This window comes from Zea mays, chromosome 5, assembly GCF_902167145.1.
Source record: "Zea mays cultivar B73 chromosome 5, Zm-B73-REFERENCE-NAM-5.0, whole genome shotgun sequence".
Taxonomy (NCBI): Eukaryota; Viridiplantae; Streptophyta; class Magnoliopsida; order Poales; family Poaceae; genus Zea; species Zea mays.
In genome coordinates, this window is record NC_050100.1 from 175,404,684 (window position 1) to 175,425,763 (window position 21,080).

The 21,080-nt window shown below is 46.3% G+C and overlaps 2 protein-coding genes across 3 annotated transcripts; both read left to right on the forward strand.

Annotated features, from left to right (window-relative positions):
* Window positions 1-4,780: 4,780 nt before the first annotated feature.
* On the forward strand, window positions 4,781-9,058 carry LOC100193305 (transcription repressor TRM protein). Of its 2 annotated transcripts, none has more exons than XM_008682907.4 (6): window positions 4,781-5,223; window positions 5,342-5,400; window positions 6,687-6,886; window positions 6,997-7,086; window positions 7,720-7,863; window positions 8,230-9,058. In XM_008682907.4, the coding sequence occupies exons 1-6, from the start codon at window positions 5,183-5,185 to the stop codon at window positions 8,743-8,745; spliced, it is 1,050 nt and encodes a 349-aa protein (XP_008681129.1). In that variant the 5' UTR covers window positions 4,781-5,182; the 3' UTR covers window positions 8,746-9,058. The 2 variants fall into 2 exon arrangements, with proteins under 2 accessions (XP_008681129.1, NP_001131916.1); NM_001138444.1 differs by having other exon boundaries at window positions 4,866-5,223; window positions 8,215-8,947.
* A 4,192-nt stretch (window positions 9,059-13,250) lies between these two features.
* Window positions 13,251-17,890, forward strand: LOC103627277 (putative multidrug resistance protein). Its single transcript, XM_008647566.3, has 6 exons — window positions 13,251-13,685; window positions 13,864-13,918; window positions 14,037-14,673; window positions 14,757-15,297; window positions 15,379-16,278; window positions 16,361-17,890. The coding sequence occupies exons 1-6, from the start codon at window positions 13,446-13,448 to the stop codon at window positions 17,729-17,731; spliced, it is 3,744 nt and encodes a 1,247-aa protein (XP_008645788.3). The 5' UTR covers window positions 13,251-13,445; the 3' UTR covers window positions 17,732-17,890.
* Window positions 17,891-21,080: the final 3,190 nt, after the last annotated feature.

Below are 21,080 nucleotides of genomic sequence, written 5' to 3' on the forward strand. Positions count from 1 at the left end.
ATAATAATAATAAATAAAGTTATATAATTGCTTACATGTTGGAGTTGCTGATATATATTTGAAGTTAATAATGGTTTGGATTTGAAACTTGAATTTGAAAGCAAATATGAAAAAATAGAATAAAAAAAAAGAAAGGAAAAGCAAACCTGCACTCGGGCCGACTTCCCCCCTGCCCACATCCACTTATCTGCATCCGCTCGGCCCACTCCACCATTAAGCCTCGCGTGGCCCAGTGGCTGGAATGCGCCGACATCCCGGCCCCACCATCCAGCATCTGTGTGGGCACGTCTCTATGCCAACGCATGGGGCCCGTATCTCAGTCTCCCTCTCCTAGCCCCCACGATCGGACACTTGCACGTGGGACCCTCCTGTCATCCTGGTCGACGATCTCGCTCAACAACCTCATGCGCGCCGCCAGGATCGGGGTTGTTGGGATCTCTCCGAGATGGCCGCTACCCTGGCGCTATAAGACTCGGGGCTGCCGCATCCTTTGACCGACGCGGTCCATAAATCGCACACCCATAGGCATTGTGTGCTCCGATCTTTGTGCGCCGCCGGGTGGAGGACAGCGGATCCGCCATGGGGGAAGACTTTGATACTCTAGCGCTGGTGCCCCGGATGGTGGATGGGGGGTTTCTCCAGATTGCTTGGAGCCTGGGAATGTCTTCCGGGGGTGTGTAGATCGGCTGGGTCACCTCCCATTGCTCGCCGAAGCACCTCGGCTGCGCTAGAACCGCCGTGCACCGTGGCCATCGTCACTGCCCGCTTCACTACCGGTAAGGACACCTCCAACTACACCGCAATCACCTGAGTATCGTATAGAGCCTGCCGAATTAAAAATAGGGCGTCAGGGCGGTGGCTGGCCGATCGGCGAAGGTCTCCGCCGTGGGTGGGGTGCTGCGGCCGCGATTGACCGTCAGACGTTGAAGACGGTGTGTGGACCGTTGATCAACCCCTCAACGTGTGTGATGTGATCATCCCATACTAGCTCGGGCTTGACCATCGATCTGCTATCCAACGGTTGTGGTTGGAGCACTGGTATTTAAAATAGGAACCGTTGGATCGGCATCTAAGGGCTCCTACTGCGTACCGGTTCACGGGAAACCCAGATCCAATCTGAGCCCTCCGTTTCTGATCGGGCGGCTCAGTTTCGCCCGTACCCCTTCGCGTGGCACAATTTCTAAAGAGACCCCCTACTATACTAGTATCAACCCGCGGTCCACCTGGTGGGTCGTCTGTGTCTTGGAAATACTTACACCGAGACCCCTGTAGTTGTCAGTATTTGATGTCCCGTCCAGAGAGTTATAAAATCAAGAAAAAGAATTAGAAAATGAGTTTTTAATATAAAAACAATTCATATAATTTGTATAATTCATAGAAAAGTCATATAAACTCCAAATTGGTCCATTCCAATTCCTAAATTTTTGTAATAATATTGTCTACCCATTAGTGCCTCTGTTCTGACATGACAAACACATTAAAATTATTCTTTCACTTAATCTTGTATTAAATGCATAGAACCTTAGAGAATCCATAACTTAAAATCTATAACTCCAAATTTGATGATTCCAGTTCCTGTGATCTTATTTTAATATGTATATTATTAATGTGTATTTTGTTCTTATGTTTGGTGTAATGTTAATTTTGCCTATACCATGTTTGTTTGAATTGCTACGACTAGCAGTGAGGTCACGAGTCACCTGAAGATCATCCTGGTACCTGGAATCTCAAGTCCCAGGCAAGTTGTGCCCTTGATCACTTCTTTTTACCCACTCATGTTCTAATTAATCATAATGATCTGCATAGGTTAATTTGATGGGACCCAATAGGTTACCCTAGTTTGTCTATCTTTATACCTTGTTTACCACTGAACTTTTTGGGTAGTACTTGCTAGTGCTTTATGTGGTTTTGGGTATGAAGATACATTATTCATGATCACACTTTTATTATCTGTTTATTATCACTGTTCATGATAAGATCATTATGTTAATTGGAACATGGAGAACCACCCGGGAAAACAGTGCTACCACAAGGGTTTAATGGGACGCCCTTGGCCGATTAATTAGGAAAGCTAGTGGAAGACTACCTTACCCGAAAGGGGCAAGGGCAGTAGGGGAGTGGTCAGTGTAGGGAGGCCCTCGGGAGGATTTTGCTGTGATGGCGGTCCTGCAAGGGATTCCTGGGAAGGCCCTCGGGAGGATTTTGCTGTGATGGCGGTCCTGCAAGGGATTCCTGGGGAGGCCCTCGGGAGGATTTTGCTGTGATGGCGGTCCTGCAAGGGATTCCTGCATTGGAGCTTCCTATAAACTGTAGCGGGTTTTCTGAAGCTAGTGGAACTTTGTAAAGGCCTCGTAGTGTTACCCTGCCTCGCCTCCTCGGTAGAGGTGTATGGGAAGTCGCGATCCCTTGGCAGATGGGTAACATGACTTGTGGGTAAAGATGCGCAACCTCTGCAGAGTGTAAAACTGGTATACTAGCCGTGCTCACGGTCATGAGCGGCTCGGACACTCACATGATTAATTTATGGAACTAAATTCAATTTGTCATATGCATTGCATCGCAGGTGATGTTGTTACTCCTTTTGTTCTACTACTTAATTGGGTTGGTATTTACTTATACTTAGTAATTGCTAATAAAATTTTGACCAACTTTAAAAGCAATGCTCAGCTCTAACCATCCTCTTTGGTAAGCCTTACACTTCACGTGAGCTCCCACCTTTGGCGAGTTCATGCACATTATTCCCCACAACTTGTTGAGCGATGAACGTATGTGAGCTCACTCTTGCTGTCTCACATACACCACAGGTCAAGACCAGGTACTGCAGGATGATGCTCATGGAAGATGCTGCGATGAGTTCGTGAGTGATCTGGGTCGTCGTCTCCCAGTCAACTTTGGGTTGCTGGACTGTTGTCTCCTTATAATGTAATTATTTATTTTGTATAGAACTCCTATAGTAAAGTTGTGACATTCGATCCTGTGCCATGATTCATCATATGTGTGAGACTTGGTCCCAGCACACCTGGTGATTATGTTTACGCCCGGGTCTTGGTGCCCCGAAACCCGGGTGTGACAAAATGTTATTGGGTCGAGCTGGCTCGCTCTTTTTTTAAGTCAGAAAAATAGGCTCGACTCGAGCTTGTTCTAAGCACCAAGCAAATCTGAGCCGAGCCATCTCGTCGAGTTAGAGCTTTTTTTTCAACCCTATCACGCGTCGGACATCAATTGCTGCTTAAACACAATTATATCAGCTGAGTATGGCCCTCTTTAATAGAGTTTTTTTTTAAAGCTGCAACATTTCCTTAAAAATCTATGAAACAGGGCTTATTCGCTGGCTCCTCCATTAAAATAGGAACCAACAATCGAATGAAATTGGGAGCCTAAAGAAGAAGCTTCTCAAGCTTCATCTAGTCCTTCCCTCTTTCGTGGGTCTAACATTGACCAAAAAATGTCGAAGAAGCTACACGGGAGCTATATTTCTAAGAGAGAGTTTAGTTCCCACCTCCTAAACTTTAGGGATAACTAAAATAGATCTTTCAAATAAGATTTCTAAGAGTTAAAGTTTAATTCCTAAAATTTAAAAGGTTGACTAAACAAACTAAACACCCTAACTAGATGAATTGCTCCTCCATACTTCTTCCGTTTCCTAACTTAAGGTAACTAGGGTCTTCAATATGTTCCATAAGAGCAATCTCAACACTACTTATAGTTTATATAAGGTACACGTCATCTAGAAACTACTGTTAGACACTACCTTTCAAATGCAAACATCAATATTACTTAATTTAATGCTTCTCTTCTCTCATTGTGTCTTGGATATTTGTTGAAACCAAGTCTTATGCAAGACTCAGTTTCTTACTTTTTCTTTATTTAATTATTTGCCACCTTATCTTTTAGCCTATATGACAGCTAAATTAATGCTATGAAAACTGGATGACATGAAGAGTTAAGACTGCTCTAATATAGCGTCTTTGGGGGTCTAGATCATGTCACTTAAGGGGAGCTCTTCATTGAGCGGAGAAGCGAGCCTATCGATTTAATAACTCTTTGTTGAGTGGAAAAGCCTGCTATGACTAGCTGTTGTTCTATGAAGACAAACGGTTTAACAACTCTTTAATTGTCTCAATTTTCTTAAAGTTGACTTGTATGCTAATTTGTCCTGAAGATAAGGGACAGAGGGAGTAGGCCCACACTAAAAAAACAAGAGAGCTATTTTTCAGCCATCTTTCTTCGCTAAATACTACTCCCTCAATTCCCAAAAATATAATTCGTTTATATCTAAATGTATATTTATTAAGTAATATATAAATATAGTTTTTACGTATGTCACTATCATTTGAATAAATGTGGAAAAAAATAGACTAGAAAAAACTATAGTTTAAGGCGGAGCGAGTCCATCGTTTAGAATACTAACGCATGAAAATTTTGGACATCATTATTTTTTTGGTGGCTCCTTTAAGCCATAAGTGGATTTGAGGCACACATATTGAAAAAATTAATTCCTAATAAGTGATGAAAGAATAATGTTTGGCCTGACTAATTTGTTATTTTTCTGTCAATGGGCCCATGTAGCCGCTGCCTCATCAAAGATGAAGCATTTTGTGGACCCGCGTAAATAATTGTATAGCCACCTTGATTTATACGACTATACGCGTAAGAAGTCGACTTAGATCGCATTTTTGCAATTTGTAGATGATAATATCGCTCTTCACTTTTTTGGCAAAGTATTTTTTTTGTTTATTTGCCTTTTTAACCCCTTGGTCTCCGCAGTCCCCACTCTTTCAGCAGTTGACGCCAGCCCCCATTGTTCCGCTCCGCACCACGGAAGACGAAGCGCAGCAGCCACGCCCCGAAAAAGGCAGAAGAAACGCGGTGCCTCGAGCCATCAGATGCCCCACCCCACCCCACCCCACCGTGTTGATCTAGGAGTTGGAGTCGGACGGCGCTGGGAGTCGCCGAGTCGGGGCATGGCATCCATAGCCATACATCTCCTCGCGGAGCCTGGGGCGGAGCTGTCACCACCATGCCCAATCCTATCGCACCAAGGAGGACTCTGCCTCGTGCTCCTCGTAGTCTTCGTACCCACCCCTCCACGCTTCCCCTTTCCTTGCACGGTCCCGATCCCTAGCCCTGCCCCTCTCCTCCAGCGCCGCTCGCCAGCTCTCTGCCCCCGCCGCGCCCAGAGATGCAGATCCCCCACCGCCGTTACCGCTGGGTGAAGGAGTGGTGAGTTGACCTTGTCTGCCCGTCCGATGGCTCTCACAGTCTCTCTCCTCCCTCGAGAACCCCCCCCCCCCCCCCCCCCCCCCCCCTTCCGATTTCGATTTGACCTTGTGTTCTTCAGGGTCTCGCAAGAACTGGTCGTCGCCGGAGGCCCCTGCGTGCTGTACAAGTGGGTGCGAGGTGCGCGGAACTGATTGCTTGCTGGCTTCTCCCTGTTGTTGCTGCTGCTGATGTCAAAACGCAGACTTTTATTTTGTGACTGTACTGTCATGTCATCGTCATGTTTTGCACTGAGAATTGCCCTGTCTGGTACTTCTTCACCAGTGATTCATCCATATCCATGCGAATTCACAATTCCTCGAGCATCCTGTATAAGACCGATGGAGCAAGCGAAGTCTTTTCATGTCTGTTATACTAATTGCATCACGTATGTGTAAATCTAATACTTCTGGAGCGCACCTAAGGGATGATTGTTTAGTTCCACCCAGAAAAATTGAGATTTCAGTAGAGCAGTACATATGTGCTGTTAGTCTCCAAGTAAGAGTGGTAAGGCTGTCTCCAGCAATATACTCTAAATTTCATCCCTTAAAAGAATATTCTCTGTCCTTTACAGAACTCTCTAAAAGATTTCATCCTCTATATCTTTTTCATCTCCAACAGCGTTCTCTAAATTCTGTTCTCTATACCTACAGTATTAATAGACTTCATTAAATACATTGTTTTTTATTTCGCCAACTATATTAATAGTAATTTTGACGACTCATGAAAATGAATTACTCATACAGAATCCTAAAAATAAATTATTTATTCATTACATAACTTTTTTATCATTACAACTAATTTCTAAACATTCCTCCATCACCGTTGTATCATTGATTCCTTGTGATCTCGTCTAGTGTCGTACACCAAAAGTACGCATACATCACATCCCCGTACAGGAAATCGAGTGGAATTAAATGAGAAAGCTATGAGCACAGTGTTTAGCGGATGGCAAAGCAGCCCCAGGTATAGAGGACCCTGTAAGCCTCCGCTATTTTACTGGACGTGATAGTGCACGTTGTTGGAGGCATTGCGAACCATACCAAACGCTAAATATAGGGTACAAATCCATATACAGGCTACTGCTGGAGAGAGCCTAAGTTCAGTTGAAACTAGAAGAAGACTTAGTACATTCTATTTGGGAGCTGCCACCAGCATACCAATGCGATCTTTTGGATTGCTGACACCTCCTGACTGGTTTGGACTTTGGACAGTGTAATGAACACTGCAACTTACTTATGAAGAGTATGAAGTTCTCACACAATTTGCGGACAAGTACACACAAGGTGTAATTCATTGTTGGATGTTCCGATTGATTTATGACTGTTAATAACTATATAGTAGTTGGATTGTTTCTTGTTCATTCAGCTTTTATGATATGACCTTTTTGATTCTGCTGTTAATATTATTATTGGATTTACTTACAGAGGACAGACTAGCAGCTTTGAAGGCTAAGGACAAGAAGCATGGGGCAGAATCTGCAACTCCTGAACCCAACTCTGAGGTTCTCTTCCTGTGCAGCTACGAAGGATGTGGGAAGACATTTTTTGATGCAGGGGCTCTTAGGAAGCATGCTCACGTCCATGGGGAGAGGCAATATATCTGTCACTATGAGAACTGTGGCAAGGTACTGTTTATAATTCCTGGTCACATCCCAGAGTAATCTTCAGTCTGCAAAGGCATGTTTCTATTTCAGTTGCTTGATTAATCCTTTTTCTGCTAAATCTGATTTTGCAGAAATTCTTAGATAGTTCTAAGTTGAAGAGACATTTTCTTATTCATACAGGAGAAAAGAATTTTGTGTGCCCACATGAAGGTTGTGGGAAGGTAATCACACTGTCCTCTCCATTGTGTTTGCTATTCATTTTTACTATAGTTTCTTCTAATCATGTGGTGATTTGTAGTTCTCTTTCATAGCATGTTACTGGTAATGCTTAATCATGAAGTAGAAATTTGTACTAGACAATGCTTAATTATGCTTGTTTTTTTTTCTGGTGCAACCATGTTCTAAAGCTTTGACCATTTCATTCTGTTCCATTTGCTGCGTTAAGATTAGTCGTGGTCCCTTTTTCTGGAGAAAATGCATTATTTCATACTCCACAAAGTTTTTGACATACATACTAAAGAGAAAGTTAATGTTTAGACAATGATTGTACTCATACTAGTTGTTTTGCAACTACTATGGGGCTGGAGGGGATACATAGTGCTGTCCTTGTGTAAAAGAGCTTAAAATGCTTAAATGATTCCTCTTGGATGTCGGGGAAAGGAAAAATCTCAAGCAGAGTGGTGCCAATAAGATACTCTTTGTTGGTGGTATGATATATTTGCAAGCTTCGTTAGAAGCTTTCTAGGATATGCCATATTTCTAATTGATGAATTAAATGCAGCTTTTGTCATTTGTTATTATTAGTATTTATCGGGTAAATGTGCTTTTAATGTCATGTGCCCTGACTATTGCAGGCTTTTTCGTTGGATTTTAATTTAAAGGCACACATGAAAACACATTCTGCAGATAACTATCATGTGTGCCAGTACCCAGAATGTGGCCGAAGATTTACACAAGAATCAAAACTAAGAGCTCATATCAGGGCACAACATGAGAAAGTAAGATCTGTTACCATTTAAGGGCTTGTTCAGTTAGCTCTCAATCCATGTGGATTGAGTGGTATTGAGTCGGTTTAAATCTATAATAAGTCAAAATTCATCTCAATCCATGCCAATACACTTCGATCCACATGGAATTGGAATAAGCGAACAAGCCCTAAGGCTTGTTCGATTTGCTCTCAATCCATGTGGATTGGGTGGGATTGAGTGGGTTTTAATCCCAAATAAGTCAAAATCTTTGATAATTTTTTCCAATCTCATCCAATTCACATGGGATAGGAATAACCGAACAAAGTCTTACTGGGTATGAATTTCTGCTCGTGAGATAATTTTGTAATGAGACAAATATAGGCTGTTTGCCTGCAGAATCCAGGTGCTTCGGCTATGAACCATAGTGCAATTGGAGAACAGCATCAGCCCCCTAAGCCAGCAAAGGTCTCAGCAACGCCTCCAGCTCCCTCAGCTGAGCGCCCTTACGTCTGCCCCTACGATGGTTGCGACAAGGCATACATCCACGAGTACAAGCTGAACCTCCATTTGAAAAAGGAGCATCCCAACCACTACCAGGATGGTGGTCCACAAGGCGCTGCCCCTTCAAAGCGCAGCATCTCGAAGAGTTCCCATAGGAGCAGACCGGACATCACTGCTAGAATGCCACCAGCCAAGGTCTCCAAGCGCAAAGGAGGGTACGCAGCGCCATCGCCAGCTGTGAACCTCCCTGAGGAGCACCTTCCCGAGGAGCAGCAGTGGCCAAGGAAAGTGATGTACGAGGATGACAGCGAGGAGACCGAGGAAGAAGAGGGGGGCAACAATGTCGAGGATAGATGGAACTACAACAGAGTTGCTAGTAGCGATGACGAGGAAACCGAAGACGAACAATGAGCTTCTAGCAGGCGTCCATCTGTTCTGTAGTTGTGCATATACCATAAATTTTAAACTTTGAGGGTTATAGCTTTTGCATACATGTAAAATTTTAAAATAAGGCGGACTTGTTGTAGACAGCATAGGTTGTAGGTGGTCTGCCCCTTCTCAATCAGACATGCCATGAGTTCAGAAAGGATAATGGATCATTGTTCTCGTTTCGCTTGTTTTTGTGTTTGTGTTTGTGCCTTTTGGTTCGTTATCACAGATGAGTTATTACTGTAACCCTGATTTCAGTGTTTGGCAATCAATCTCGTCAGCCTTACATTTGTAAGATGAGGATGCCATGTTTGCTTTGAGAGAGTAATGCATCCACCGGTTTCAGAGTGAGGAAGTGTGCGAGAGTGTACATGGATTTTTGGGTGAGTTTAATTTGAGGTCTGATCAGGCTTGTCAGACATGGATTCGATAAGAAGAACGTGGCCGAGCTCCTTAGGGCTAGTTTGGGAGTAAAAACTGGAGGGGATTAGAGGATTTAAAATCCCCTTATTTAGTTTTGAATAAGAAGTGGATTTTATCCCCACCAACTCCCTCCAGTTTTTTCTCCCAAACTAGCCCTTAATGATTAATGAATGAGCTCCAGGGTTATTTTTTTATAATTTATATTAATGTTTACATTAGGTTCATACATAATCTAGACATTTAGGACAATTTACATTATGTTTGTCTTGTTTTTTTCCCCTTTGTTAATCTCTGGTATCATTTATATGTTTTATGTTTATTTCTATGTTATCCTCTCTATTTATGCTATCACTATTTTTGTATGAATTAGAATGGTAGGGCAGTTATATGTTTTAGGATTATTTTCTTGTCCCCTCCATTTATGTTAGTACTTAATTTATGGCCTAAGTATGTCATTGTTTTTTGTCTGAATTAGAATGGTAGCGTATTTATATGTTTTAGGATCTCCTGTCTTCTTATGACTTGTGTTTAGTCTTTTACCAAATCAACAAGTTTATCATAAGTGTTTGTGGTGAATTCATATTCATTGTCACTATCATTACCATTACTCTGATCATCATTTTGTACTTTTCGATCACCCTTGGTCATAAGTCATAGGTGTGTAGAGGATGGTGCTGATGGTGGTAGTGGAGGAATATTTGTCCCCATAACAAGATCAATCACCTTCTCTTCTTCATCACTATCATCAGAAGATGAACCACTTAAAGATTCAATATTGATGAACCAATCACAACAATATAAGCCTTTCCATTCTTGTTCTTCTTATGGAATTGCTTTTTCTTTCCATCCTTCTTCATGTATGGCTTGTCTTTCTTCTTGTCATCATCAATTGAGTCATCTTTCTTTTCGTTATACTTCTATTTCTTGGACGCAAGGCATTGATGAGCTAGATGACCAAGTTCACCATAATTATAGTATTCATTTCAAAGATGGGCTCCTCTTTTCTACTTATGAAGGACTTATTCTTTGAATCAAATTTGATGTCCTTCTTGTAGAGATTTTAAGCATCTTTGTTGTGTTCCCCACCATGAGATCTATCTTCGCATCATCACCTTCTTCACTTGAGCTATCAAGATCAAGTTTCTTGATTTTGTCTTTGCCCTTCTTTTCTTCGTTAGACTTGACTATCAAATCTTTCTTCTTGTTAGAAGAAGAGCCATATTAAGGAGTGATGTGCATGTATATCTGATGAGCATTGATGAAGCATGGTGACAATGCACCCATACTTTTCACTTAGGAGATCACATAGAATCTTCCTTACAACATAGGGTTGTGTCGTTTGAATAAGTCTAAGCACATTTACTTCCTCTACAAGCACATTCAAGCGATAATATATTTCATTGGCGTTTTATGAGGTAACGATTTGGTAACATTTCTCACGCTCACTTTTGGTTCTCTCATGGAGCACGCAAATGTTCGACCATAGTGCATGGGGCATCCTTGTGGTTCTGCACATGGTTAAAGCCCTCTTTGCAAAGACCTCTAAAGAGGGTTTTTTGGCTTTGCATTTCACTTCTTCTCATAGTTTACCTTATCAGGATCCTTAGGTTCTAGTTGTCCTTTTGTGGTGACGCTATACATCCACACATCTATGGCATCTAGATATGCCTCCATACAAATTTTCCAAGAAAGAAAATCGTCCCTCTCAAATAAGGGAGGGGGTCAAATCCCACTGAACATCTTTCTATATGTGGTGGTGCCTCATCCAATGAGTACAGGGCTTTGATATGTACCAATTGAAAAGATCAAGATGACCAAGAGGGGGTGAATTGGCTAATCTAAAATTTCTTGCAATAAAGAAAACCTATCGCTTAGCCCACATCACTTCTTATGCCTAATACTGATTTCTATCTTACGAGCAAAGTTTTGCAACCTAAGTTCTAGTCATACACATGGCAATTTTGGGAATGTAAAGACATCAAAGTATTTGCACAAATGTAAAAGCATAGAGTAAAGAGAGGGATAGGAACATAACAATGTTTTCTTGAGGTATCAGAGAGTCGGCACTCCCCACTACTCCACGTTGGAGCACTTGTGCAAGGATTTTGTCTCCATCAATCCGTCAGGACTAAGCCTCACTACGAACTGATTCTTTGTCAGCTCGTTGTGGTGAGTTGCCCATAATCACTCACATTATAGGTTGGATATACACAAGCTCCATCGAGTGATCACCATATTCCAGTCACCACCAAGCCACCTAGGTGATGTTGATCAACAAGAGTAAAAAGCATAAACTCTCACTTGGCCTAAAAAAGTTTAATAAAAAATATGGATGCATTAATGAGGTCCTTAATCTTGCGATTATCAAATCTTAAGCACCCCATTAGGCCAGAACTCTCTCTTGCTTTCTAGTGTGTTTCTTCAACTGAATAAATGAGTAATAGAAACTCCAAAGATGAGATAGAGGGGCATATATAGCCCGAAGGCAAAGTGTTAGTTGTTGTCCCTCCACTCAACATTCACAGCGTCCGGTGCAACCCTGTTGTCCTCACTAGACACGTCCAATGATATTATAACTACTTGTTTCAAAACTAGCCCTTAATAGTAGAGAACGTCTGGTGGTTAAGGTTCGGTGCTTATCGGACATGTCCGGTGAGTCTAGAACCATCCACACGAGAGTCGCTGCATATGAATAGCTCATATTGTGTGAGTCCGGTGAGTGCACTAGCTCCCTAGCGAAGCTACCGAGTAGCTCATGTTGGGTGCACACGGATGTCAAGATGATTTGTTGTTTTCTATAACTAAACTCTATAGTTTAGTGTATTCCGGACATATCCGATTCATTTATAGCACCACCAACTCATCCAATTCTTGCTCTCTTTGTGTTGGATTTCTACTCGACCTTATCTTTGTCCAGGGTCGTTTGATTCGCGCGGCTGTGAAAATCTGATTGTAGCTGTGAGTTACTAGAAATCTGATGCAATCAGACGAGGGCGAGGAAGACGGGGGAGACGGATGAGGGCGGCGGTCCTGGGTGGAGATGGTGGGCGACGTAGCAAACCCTAGTTGCCTTTCTAGCCTTTTCTGATGGTGGAGGGTCTGAATTGAGAGGAGGCCATATTTGCAGGGATTAGAATTAGGTAGAAATGATCAATTCAATTCCACAGACAGCCAAACAGACCAATTCTTGGAAAGTGATTCAATTCAAACCAATTCTTGGGAGCCAAACAGCCCCTTAGTTGAAATAACTGGCAATTGTAAGAGCATGATAGATCGGTGATACTGACAAGGAATTTGGAAAATCTAGGGTAGAAAGCGATTCTGATTAGAGAAATATGTGGATTTTTAGAAATCTATTCTGCTGTTGTATCACTTGATCGAGATTCCAGATTTTAGGAGTGACTCTCGTTCAGAAAATTGAACCAAACACATCCTCAATGGGTGTGACTTGGTTGTACGAGCCCCCGGAGATAATCCAGGTCGTAGTCTGTAACGAACAGAAGTGGTGGTACAACACAATGCTGCCTCGAAAGAGAAGGGAGCAGAGGTGGTGCCGACCATTTGCACATGGTATCATTCCTGGTGGAAGGATCCACAACAGATGCAGCTGCAATGGGCCGCAGGAGAACGCTGCCGGCCACGCTTTATTTGAACAACATAAGGTCCATCCTCCTATAGCATCAGAAATCCAGAAGTATGGAAGTGCGGGAGCAGCCGTTGCCATTACTACACTCCTTTGTCTAGCTAAATACTCCTACAAGGATCCTGATGATCTTCGTGGTTGTGACAAGTACGAATCCAGACACGCAGATCTTTCAACATGTTATACGGGAGTGCGTGCTACTGGTTTTGGTGGTGCAAGATTGAAGCCTGCCGGAGTTTGTAGGCTATGTAGCTGCGTCGTATCTATGTCGCCGTAGGCCGTAGCATGTCTAACCTGCAGGACCTCTTGTGTCGGCATCGGCGCAGCAAAGAGCCAAAAAGGAGAGGTGTGCTGCTACACGGCTGACGGCTTATTAAGCATGGATGACTGCCTGCCTGCCTGCCTTGAGAATCCATATAATGCAACGGAACGGAAGCGCAGAGTGGATCACTCACTACAGGCGCGTACGTGCTCATGTGAGCAACAGAGCGTCACAGGTTTCCTGTGATCGATCCCATTGGTCTTGGTCTGGTCTGGTCTCTGTTTGTTTACACTGTCTCGTCACTGATCCTGGGCGTGTCTGCATACTCACCGGCACGACCTTTATCGATCCGTCATGGACACCGGACGACGGCGCGCAAAGAAGGACGACGCTGCCGCGGCGCTGGTGGCGCTGGGGTCTTCGGTGTTCGTGCACGCGGACACCGTCGACGTGGCCCTGATGGTGCTCGGTCTGGTCGGCGCGATAGGCGACGGCATGGCCACGCCGCTGCGGCTGCTCGTCGCCAGCCGCATCGCCAACGACCTCGGCAGCGGCCCCGACCACCTCCACCACTTCACCTCCAGGATCAACGCGGTAGGCCCGCCGTCGTTCACTACTGTTCCAATCCGCCAAAATCTCTCTTCGTCTTGGCTTGTATCAGTAATGCATGCTGGGCTATCCGGACCTTGAAAAGAAAGCTTCCAGTCCGGCATCTCATGTCAATTTCATCCCTGACGTGAACGAATGAACTCATGTGTTGATCCTCTTCCAGAACGTGATCAGGATCATCCTCATAGCGTGCGCCTCCTGGGTAATGGCGTTCCTAGGTATGGTCCGTGGCCACAGCTCGGATTCTGAACATTAGATGCAACGATGTCTGTACCATGCATGTGTGTCCATCAGTTGTTCATTTGCTGTGTCTGACACGAACGTGCGTGCGTGCAGAGGGCTACTGCTGGGCACGGACGGCGGAGCGGCAGGCGTCGCGGATGCGGGCGCGGTACCTGCAGGCGGTGCTGCGTCAGGACGTGGAGTTCTTCGACCTGAAGCCGGGCTCCACGTCCGAGGTGGTCACCAGCGTGTCCAACGACAGCCTGGTGGTGCAGGACGCTCTGAGCGAGAAGGTGCCCAACTTCGCCATGTACGTCACCACGTTCGCCGGCAGCTACGCCGTGGGCTTCGCGCTGCTGTGGCGCCTCACGCTGGTGACGCTGCCGTCCGCGCTGCTCCTCATCATCCCGGGCGTCTCGTACGGCCGCGTCCTCACGGGCCTCGCGCGGAGGATCAGGGAGCGGTACGCGCTCCCGGGCGCCGTCGCGCAGCAGGCCGTCTCCTCGGTGCGCACGGTCTACTCCTTCGGCGCCGAGAGGGCCACCATGGCGCGCTTCTCATCCGCGCTCGAGGAGTCGGCGCGCCTCGGCCTCAGGCAGGGACTCGCTAAGGGCGTCGCGCTCGGCACCAACGGCATCGCCTTCGCCATCTACGCCTTCAACATCTGGTACGGCGGACGCCTCGTCATGTACCACGGCTACCCGGGCGGCACCGTCTTCGTCGTCTCCTCCCTTATCGTCATCGGCGGCGTGTACGTCAGACTAATTAACTTACTCCATGAATATAGATGAGAACATTAATTAACGAACTCGTGTCGTGTATATATGCATGCAGGTCGCTGGGGTCTGCACTGTCCAACGTCAAGTACTTCTCGGAGGCGACCGCGGCAGCGGATAGGATCCTCGAAATGATACGGCGGGTGCCCAAGATTGACTCCGAAAGTGCCGCCGGTGAGGAGCTGCCCAACGTCGCCGGCGAGGTGGAGTTCAGAAACGTCGACTTCTGCTACCCGTCGCGGCCAGAGAGCCCCGTCTTGGTCGACTTCAGCCTGCGGGTGCCGGCTGGGCACACGGTGGCGCTCGTCGGGCCCAGTGGGTCTGGAAAGTCCACGGCGATCACGCTGCTAGAGCGGTTCTACGACCCCTCCGCCGGGGAGGTGGCGCTAGACGGCGTGGACATCCGCCGGCTCCGGCTCAAGTGGCTGCGCGCGCAGATGGGGCTCGTCAGCCAGGAGCCCGCCCTGTTCGCGATGTCGCTGCGGGAGAACATACTGTTCGGCGAGGAGGATGCGACAGAGGAGGAGGTGGTCGCGGCAGCAATGGCGGCCAACGCCCACAGCTTCATATCGCAGCTGCCGCAGGGCTACGACACGCTGGTAATTAGCACTAAACTTGCACTAATAATCACTGGCTCTGAATTCCGACACTAGTCATGTGCGAAACGAAAACAAAAACAGGTTGGTGAGCGTGGTGCACAAATGTCTGGAGGGCAGAAGCAGAGGATCGCCATTGCCAGAGCGATCCTGAGGTCACCCAAGATCTTGCTCCTTGACGAAGCAACGAGCGCGCTGGACACCGAGTCCGAGCGCGTCGTGCAGGAGGCGCTTGACGTGGCCTCCGTAGGCCGGACTACCATCCTCGTCGCACACCGCCTCTCCACCGTCCGAAACGCCGACAGCATAGCTGTCATGCAGTCCGGCGCAGTCCAGGAGCTGGGCTCCCACAGCGAGCTCATCGCCAAGAACGGCTTGTACTCATCGCTTGTCCATCTTCAGCAGAACAGGGATTCGAGCGAGGACACCGGCGAGGCCGCCGGAACTCGTCGTGCATCTCCTAGTGCAGGGCAATGCAGCAGCGATGATAGCAAGATGGCGCCTTCAGCTAGCTGCAGATCAAGTTCAGCACGCTCCATCATCGGTGATGATGCAAGAGACGGCGAGAACACCGACGAGAAGCCAAGGCCTCCCGTGCCATCCTTCGGAAGGCTGCTTCTCCTCAACGCACCGGAGTGGAAGCACGCACTGGTGGGGAGCTCGTGCGCGGTCCTCTCAGGGGCCATCCAGCCTATTTTCGCGTACGGCATGGGGTGCACGTTCTCCATCTACTACTCCAGAGACCATGAGGAGATCAAGGACAAGACGGAGAAGTATGCCTTCGTCTTCCTCGCCCTCGTCGGGATCTCGTTCCTGCTCAACATTGGACAGCACTACAGCTTCGGTGCCATGGGGGAGTGCCTGACCAAGAGGATCAGGAAACAGATGCTTGCGAAAATCCTCACCTTCGAGATCGGATGGTTTGACCATGACGACAACTCGACTGGCAATATATGCTCACAGCTCGCTAAGGACGCCAACATCGTAAGCACTATGCAAAGCTTTTATGATCATACCTGGAGAAGAAGAGAGCCGTACATGTTAATATATCTGTGTTGCATTGCAGGTAAGGTCACTGGTGGGCGACCGAATGGCTCTGCTGATCCAGACGGCTTCCATGGTGGTGATTGCTTTCACCGTGGGTCTTGTCATCTCCTGGCGGCTGGCCCTTGTCATGATAGCGATGCAGCCGTTCATCATCGCTTGCTCCTATGCTCGCCGTGTCCTGCTGAAGAACATGTCCACGAAGTCGATACAGGCGCAGTCCGAAACCAGCAAGCTAGCTGCCGACGCGGTCTCCAACCTCCGCACCGTCACCGCCTTCTCGTCCCAGGGCCGCGTCCTACGCCTCTTCGGCCAGGCGCAGGACGGGCCGCACAGGGAGAGCGTCCGGCAGTCGTGGTTCGCGGGTCTAGGGCTCAGCGCCTCCGTGAGCCTCACGATATTCTCCTGGGCCCTCAATTACTGGTACAGCGGCAAGCTCATGGCCGAGCGGCTCATCACCGTGGAGGCGGTCTTCCAAGCCACCATGATCCTGGTCACCACAGGGCGCGTGATAGCGGATGCGTGTAGCATGACGACGGACATCGCCAAAGGCGCTGAGGCCGTCTCGTCGGTGTTCGCAATCCTCGACCGCCAAACCAAGATCGACCCGGACAGCCCTGAGGGGTACAAGCCGGAGAAGCTCATTGGAGAGGTGGAAGCTGTAGGGGTTGATTTCGCGTACCCATCCAGGCCAGACGTGATCATCTTCAGAGGATTCTCCTTGAGCATGGTGGCAGGCAAGTCAACCGCTCTTGTCGGGCAGAGCGGCTCTGGCAAGTCGACCATCATCGCGCTTATAGAGCGGTTCTACGATCCACTCAAGGGTGTGGTGAACATAGATGGCAGAGACATCAAAGCGTACAATCTCCAGGCCCTGCGTCGGCATATTGGACTCGTCAGCCAAGAGCCGACACTGTTCGCGGGCACTATAAAGGAGAACATAATGCTGGAGGCGGAGGCGGCGAGTGAGGCGGAGGTGGAGGAAGCCGCAAGGTCCGCCAACGCGCACGGCTTCATCAGCAACCTCAAGGACGGGTACGACACGTGGTGTGGAGACCGGGGCGTCCAGCTGTCGGGAGGGCAGAAGCAGCGCGTCGCCATCGCCCGCGCCATCCTCAAGAACCCGGCCATCCTGCTGCTGGACGAAGCTACAAGTGCGCTGGACAGCCAGTCCGAGAAGGCGGTGCAGGAGGCGCTGGACAGGGTGATGGTTGGCCGGACCAGCGTGGTCGTGGCGCACAGGCTCAGCACCATCCAGGGCTGCGATACGATAGCTGTGCTTGATAGGGGAGTGGTGGTGGAGAAGGGCACGCATACGTCTCTAATGGCCAGCGGTCGCTCTGGAACCTACTTTGGCTTGGTCGCTTTGCAGCAGGGAGGCAAGCAGCACTGAGTTGTCTGGTTTTTACCTGCAAGGCTGCAAATGCAAGAAGGGAGTTCGCTAAACACAGCAGTAGCGTAGGGTGCCTGGATGTGCAATATTCAAAGCTAGCACTTGGCACCTGGACATATGTACTAATTAACGTATTTAAGAGTTAATGAAATAGCAGTTACGTACTGATCCAGATTCTGATTGCAAGTCTATAACTATAATTTCCACCTGAACTAGTAGCAGGCTTGTTCGTTTGTCCAGAATCCATCCAGGTTTCGTTCCAACTAATTAAAACTTATATAAATTAGACAAAGAATTGAGCCAGTAACCGTTTCAGGCTACGGTTCCTAGAAACCCAAACGGAACTTAAGTGAGTTTCATATAAGTAAATCCCTAACCTGACTTAACTGCAGATTGACATTTGCATATAAATGATTAGACGTGCGACAATGACTGATATTGAGCAGATTGATTAATTGGCTAAGACTGACACCTTCGATACACAGTAGCCAACACTGCAAATTTCCACTTGGGAAAAACAACAAACACGTGAGTGGCATGGCGTGACCTCCCTCACCTACCATATTTTTTTTGCTTTTTGGCTTATAAACTGAAAAAGGCAATGATTCATTTTATGAATTTAAACTGAAAAGAGCGTAGTTATAAAAAAACAACTTTCATAAAAAGGACTAAAAAACAAAAAAGACAGCCTCACCTAGCACTTTTTCGAGAAAAGTGCACACTCACGGATAGTCCGCAGTACAACCCATGATCAGTCCTCGTTTGATTTCCAATGGCTATATTTTAATTTTTAATTAAAAGTGTCATTTCTATCTCTATTAAAGAACTCGTGTCGGGCCTGCCGTTAGCCTGTCGGTCGTTAGCGTAAAATATTAAAAAGCAGTGCAAAAGGTGAGGTGGGGTTCAAAGAAGAGCGGGAGACACTGGGTGAAGCTGTCTAACCATTAGAACATCATGCTTAGGTGTTTTTAATATTGAATATAAATTGCACATATTTATATATGATTTTTTGTAAAATAAAAAATATAATTGTGCCGGGATGGACCAACACTACAGGACGAGGCTATGGTCCAAGCACGACACTCATGCTGGGCTAGCCCAGGCGCTATAAAATGGACCATGCCTCGGGCCGGCCCGCCATACATGACCCATTTGGCTATCTATACATCCGCACGATAATGATGGTTTTCGCCTCAGTTGCCACCACCTCGTTCGTCATCCTGTTTCTTTTCTCTCTCCCTTCATGACTCTGCCTTCGCGCCGCCCCATTCTCGGTAGAGGTCGTGGGAGCATGCACCTCCTCCCCGTGTTGGTCCGACACCAACTCCGACACCGACCCGCGCAGTGGCTATTGCACGTCCATGAGGATGTTTCATAGTATTGCGTGCACCATCGTTTTTGCCGTCGTCAGACGTCACGTTCGTCTTCCCGGCCTTCGCTCTATTCTTCCTCCCCAACCTACTGTCCCCGCCCATGGTCACAGTAACGAGCTGACCAACGCTCGTTGACGCGGGTATGGGCGATTCGGTCTTGCTCCTGGCCTTTCTCTGTTCGTGCCGCCTAGTATGGCACGGTGGCGCCTGCCATGCTTAGGTTATATTGGTGATGAGGAGCTCAGGCCTGAGATATTGGACAACTAAGGTCCGTAGCGCGGCAACAGTCAACATATGCTACGGAGTTGGTGGTGGTGTTGTGTCGCCTCGGCGGGTCCAGGGCTGGGAAGGCACTCGCAAGTCGCATTCTCTTGCCCTTCTCGGACTGACGCCTAGTGAGGGTGCCTCTCGGTTTGGAGCTGCTCCGGCTAGGCTTCTTTCTCCACTTGTGTGCTCTCTCCGTATATGTATCTAGCGGTGTACTACCTATGTCGCCTCCAGATGCACAGGTCTTCGTCGTGCCCTTCTCCGGCAACGAACAGGTATGCCCGCCTCTTCCCTTCCCGTACTGCTCTATGAAACCTTGGAAGTGGGGGAGGCGAGGGATGGGTCCCTGATTTGCTGCCTATGGTACCCGTTCGATGGCTCGGCATCGCCTATCTGCATGGCATTTCCCTTACCACGGTATCTACTCGGTATGCTTCTACCACTTCTATGTACCTGTCACCCATCCTTCTATCATTACAAAAATTATTGTATTGTTCCTTTATTGTTTTGGGTGTTAGCTTTTTGTTGTGCTAAGGACTGAACATAATTAGGGTGTGTTAATACTTTATTTAGTGTCTGCACGTGATATGTGTTCTTTTGATGATGGCTCGTGGATCCTGCAAAATATGTCACTACAACACATGTGGCCTTTTATGATGAACATCCCATGACAATGAATATTTTCGTCATTGACTATTTTATTTTATGACGATTTTTTTGTGGCAAGACAACTTTATGACGAATTTTGGGAAGTGTCACTAATAACATTGAGAAAACGTCATAACACTAGTCAATCGCTATATCGTGACGAATATCTTGTTGTCATAAGACACTAACAGTAAATGTCATAACTATATGACAGTTCCATATCGTCATAAGATATTACAAATAAGTAATTATTTAAAATGTCTATTATAGTTATTAATAAAAATCAATATACATGTTGAAAAATACCTATAATTTATAACTAACGCCCATACTACGCTACAAAACTGAGGGAAAATTATATAAAAATCAAAATGTTTAAATGAGAAAAAAGATAGAAAAACATCTGCCTAAAGGGTTTGAACTCTCGAGCTCCTACATAGTGCATAAGAACTTGTTTTTAAGAAGTGCAACGAGAAGAGGAAGTGGAAGAGTATGAGACAAGCGACAATGAAGATGAAACTGGATGGCAATATGCTAGTGACAACGAAGAATCAATAACTATTGTCAATGACGATGATGATTTCAGCGATAACGAGTAGCATGTTTTTTGTTTGATCTGAGAGAAGTGAACTATACATTGTAATTTGTTTGATTTTTAAGAAGTGAACTAGCTACTGTTATTTGAGAGAAGTGAACTCTATGCTGCAATTTGTTTTATTTTAAGAAGTGAACTCACTACGGTTATTTGAGAGGAGTGAACTTTATGCTGTAATTTGTATGATTTTTAAGAAGTCAACCAAGTACTGTTATTTGAGAGAATTGACCTTTATGCTGTTATTTGTTCGGGCTTTGAGAGGTTATATTCAACTTTTGGGTGTATTGTCTAACTGTTGTAATACTACTGCTACACAGAATACACATTTCAGATTTCAGAACATACACATTTCACAACGCATTTCTATGCAACTCAGATTTCAGAAAACACACATTTCAGAACACATTTGTGTGCACCACATATTTCACATTTCAGATTGTAACTAGCACTGAATTGGTCAAATAAA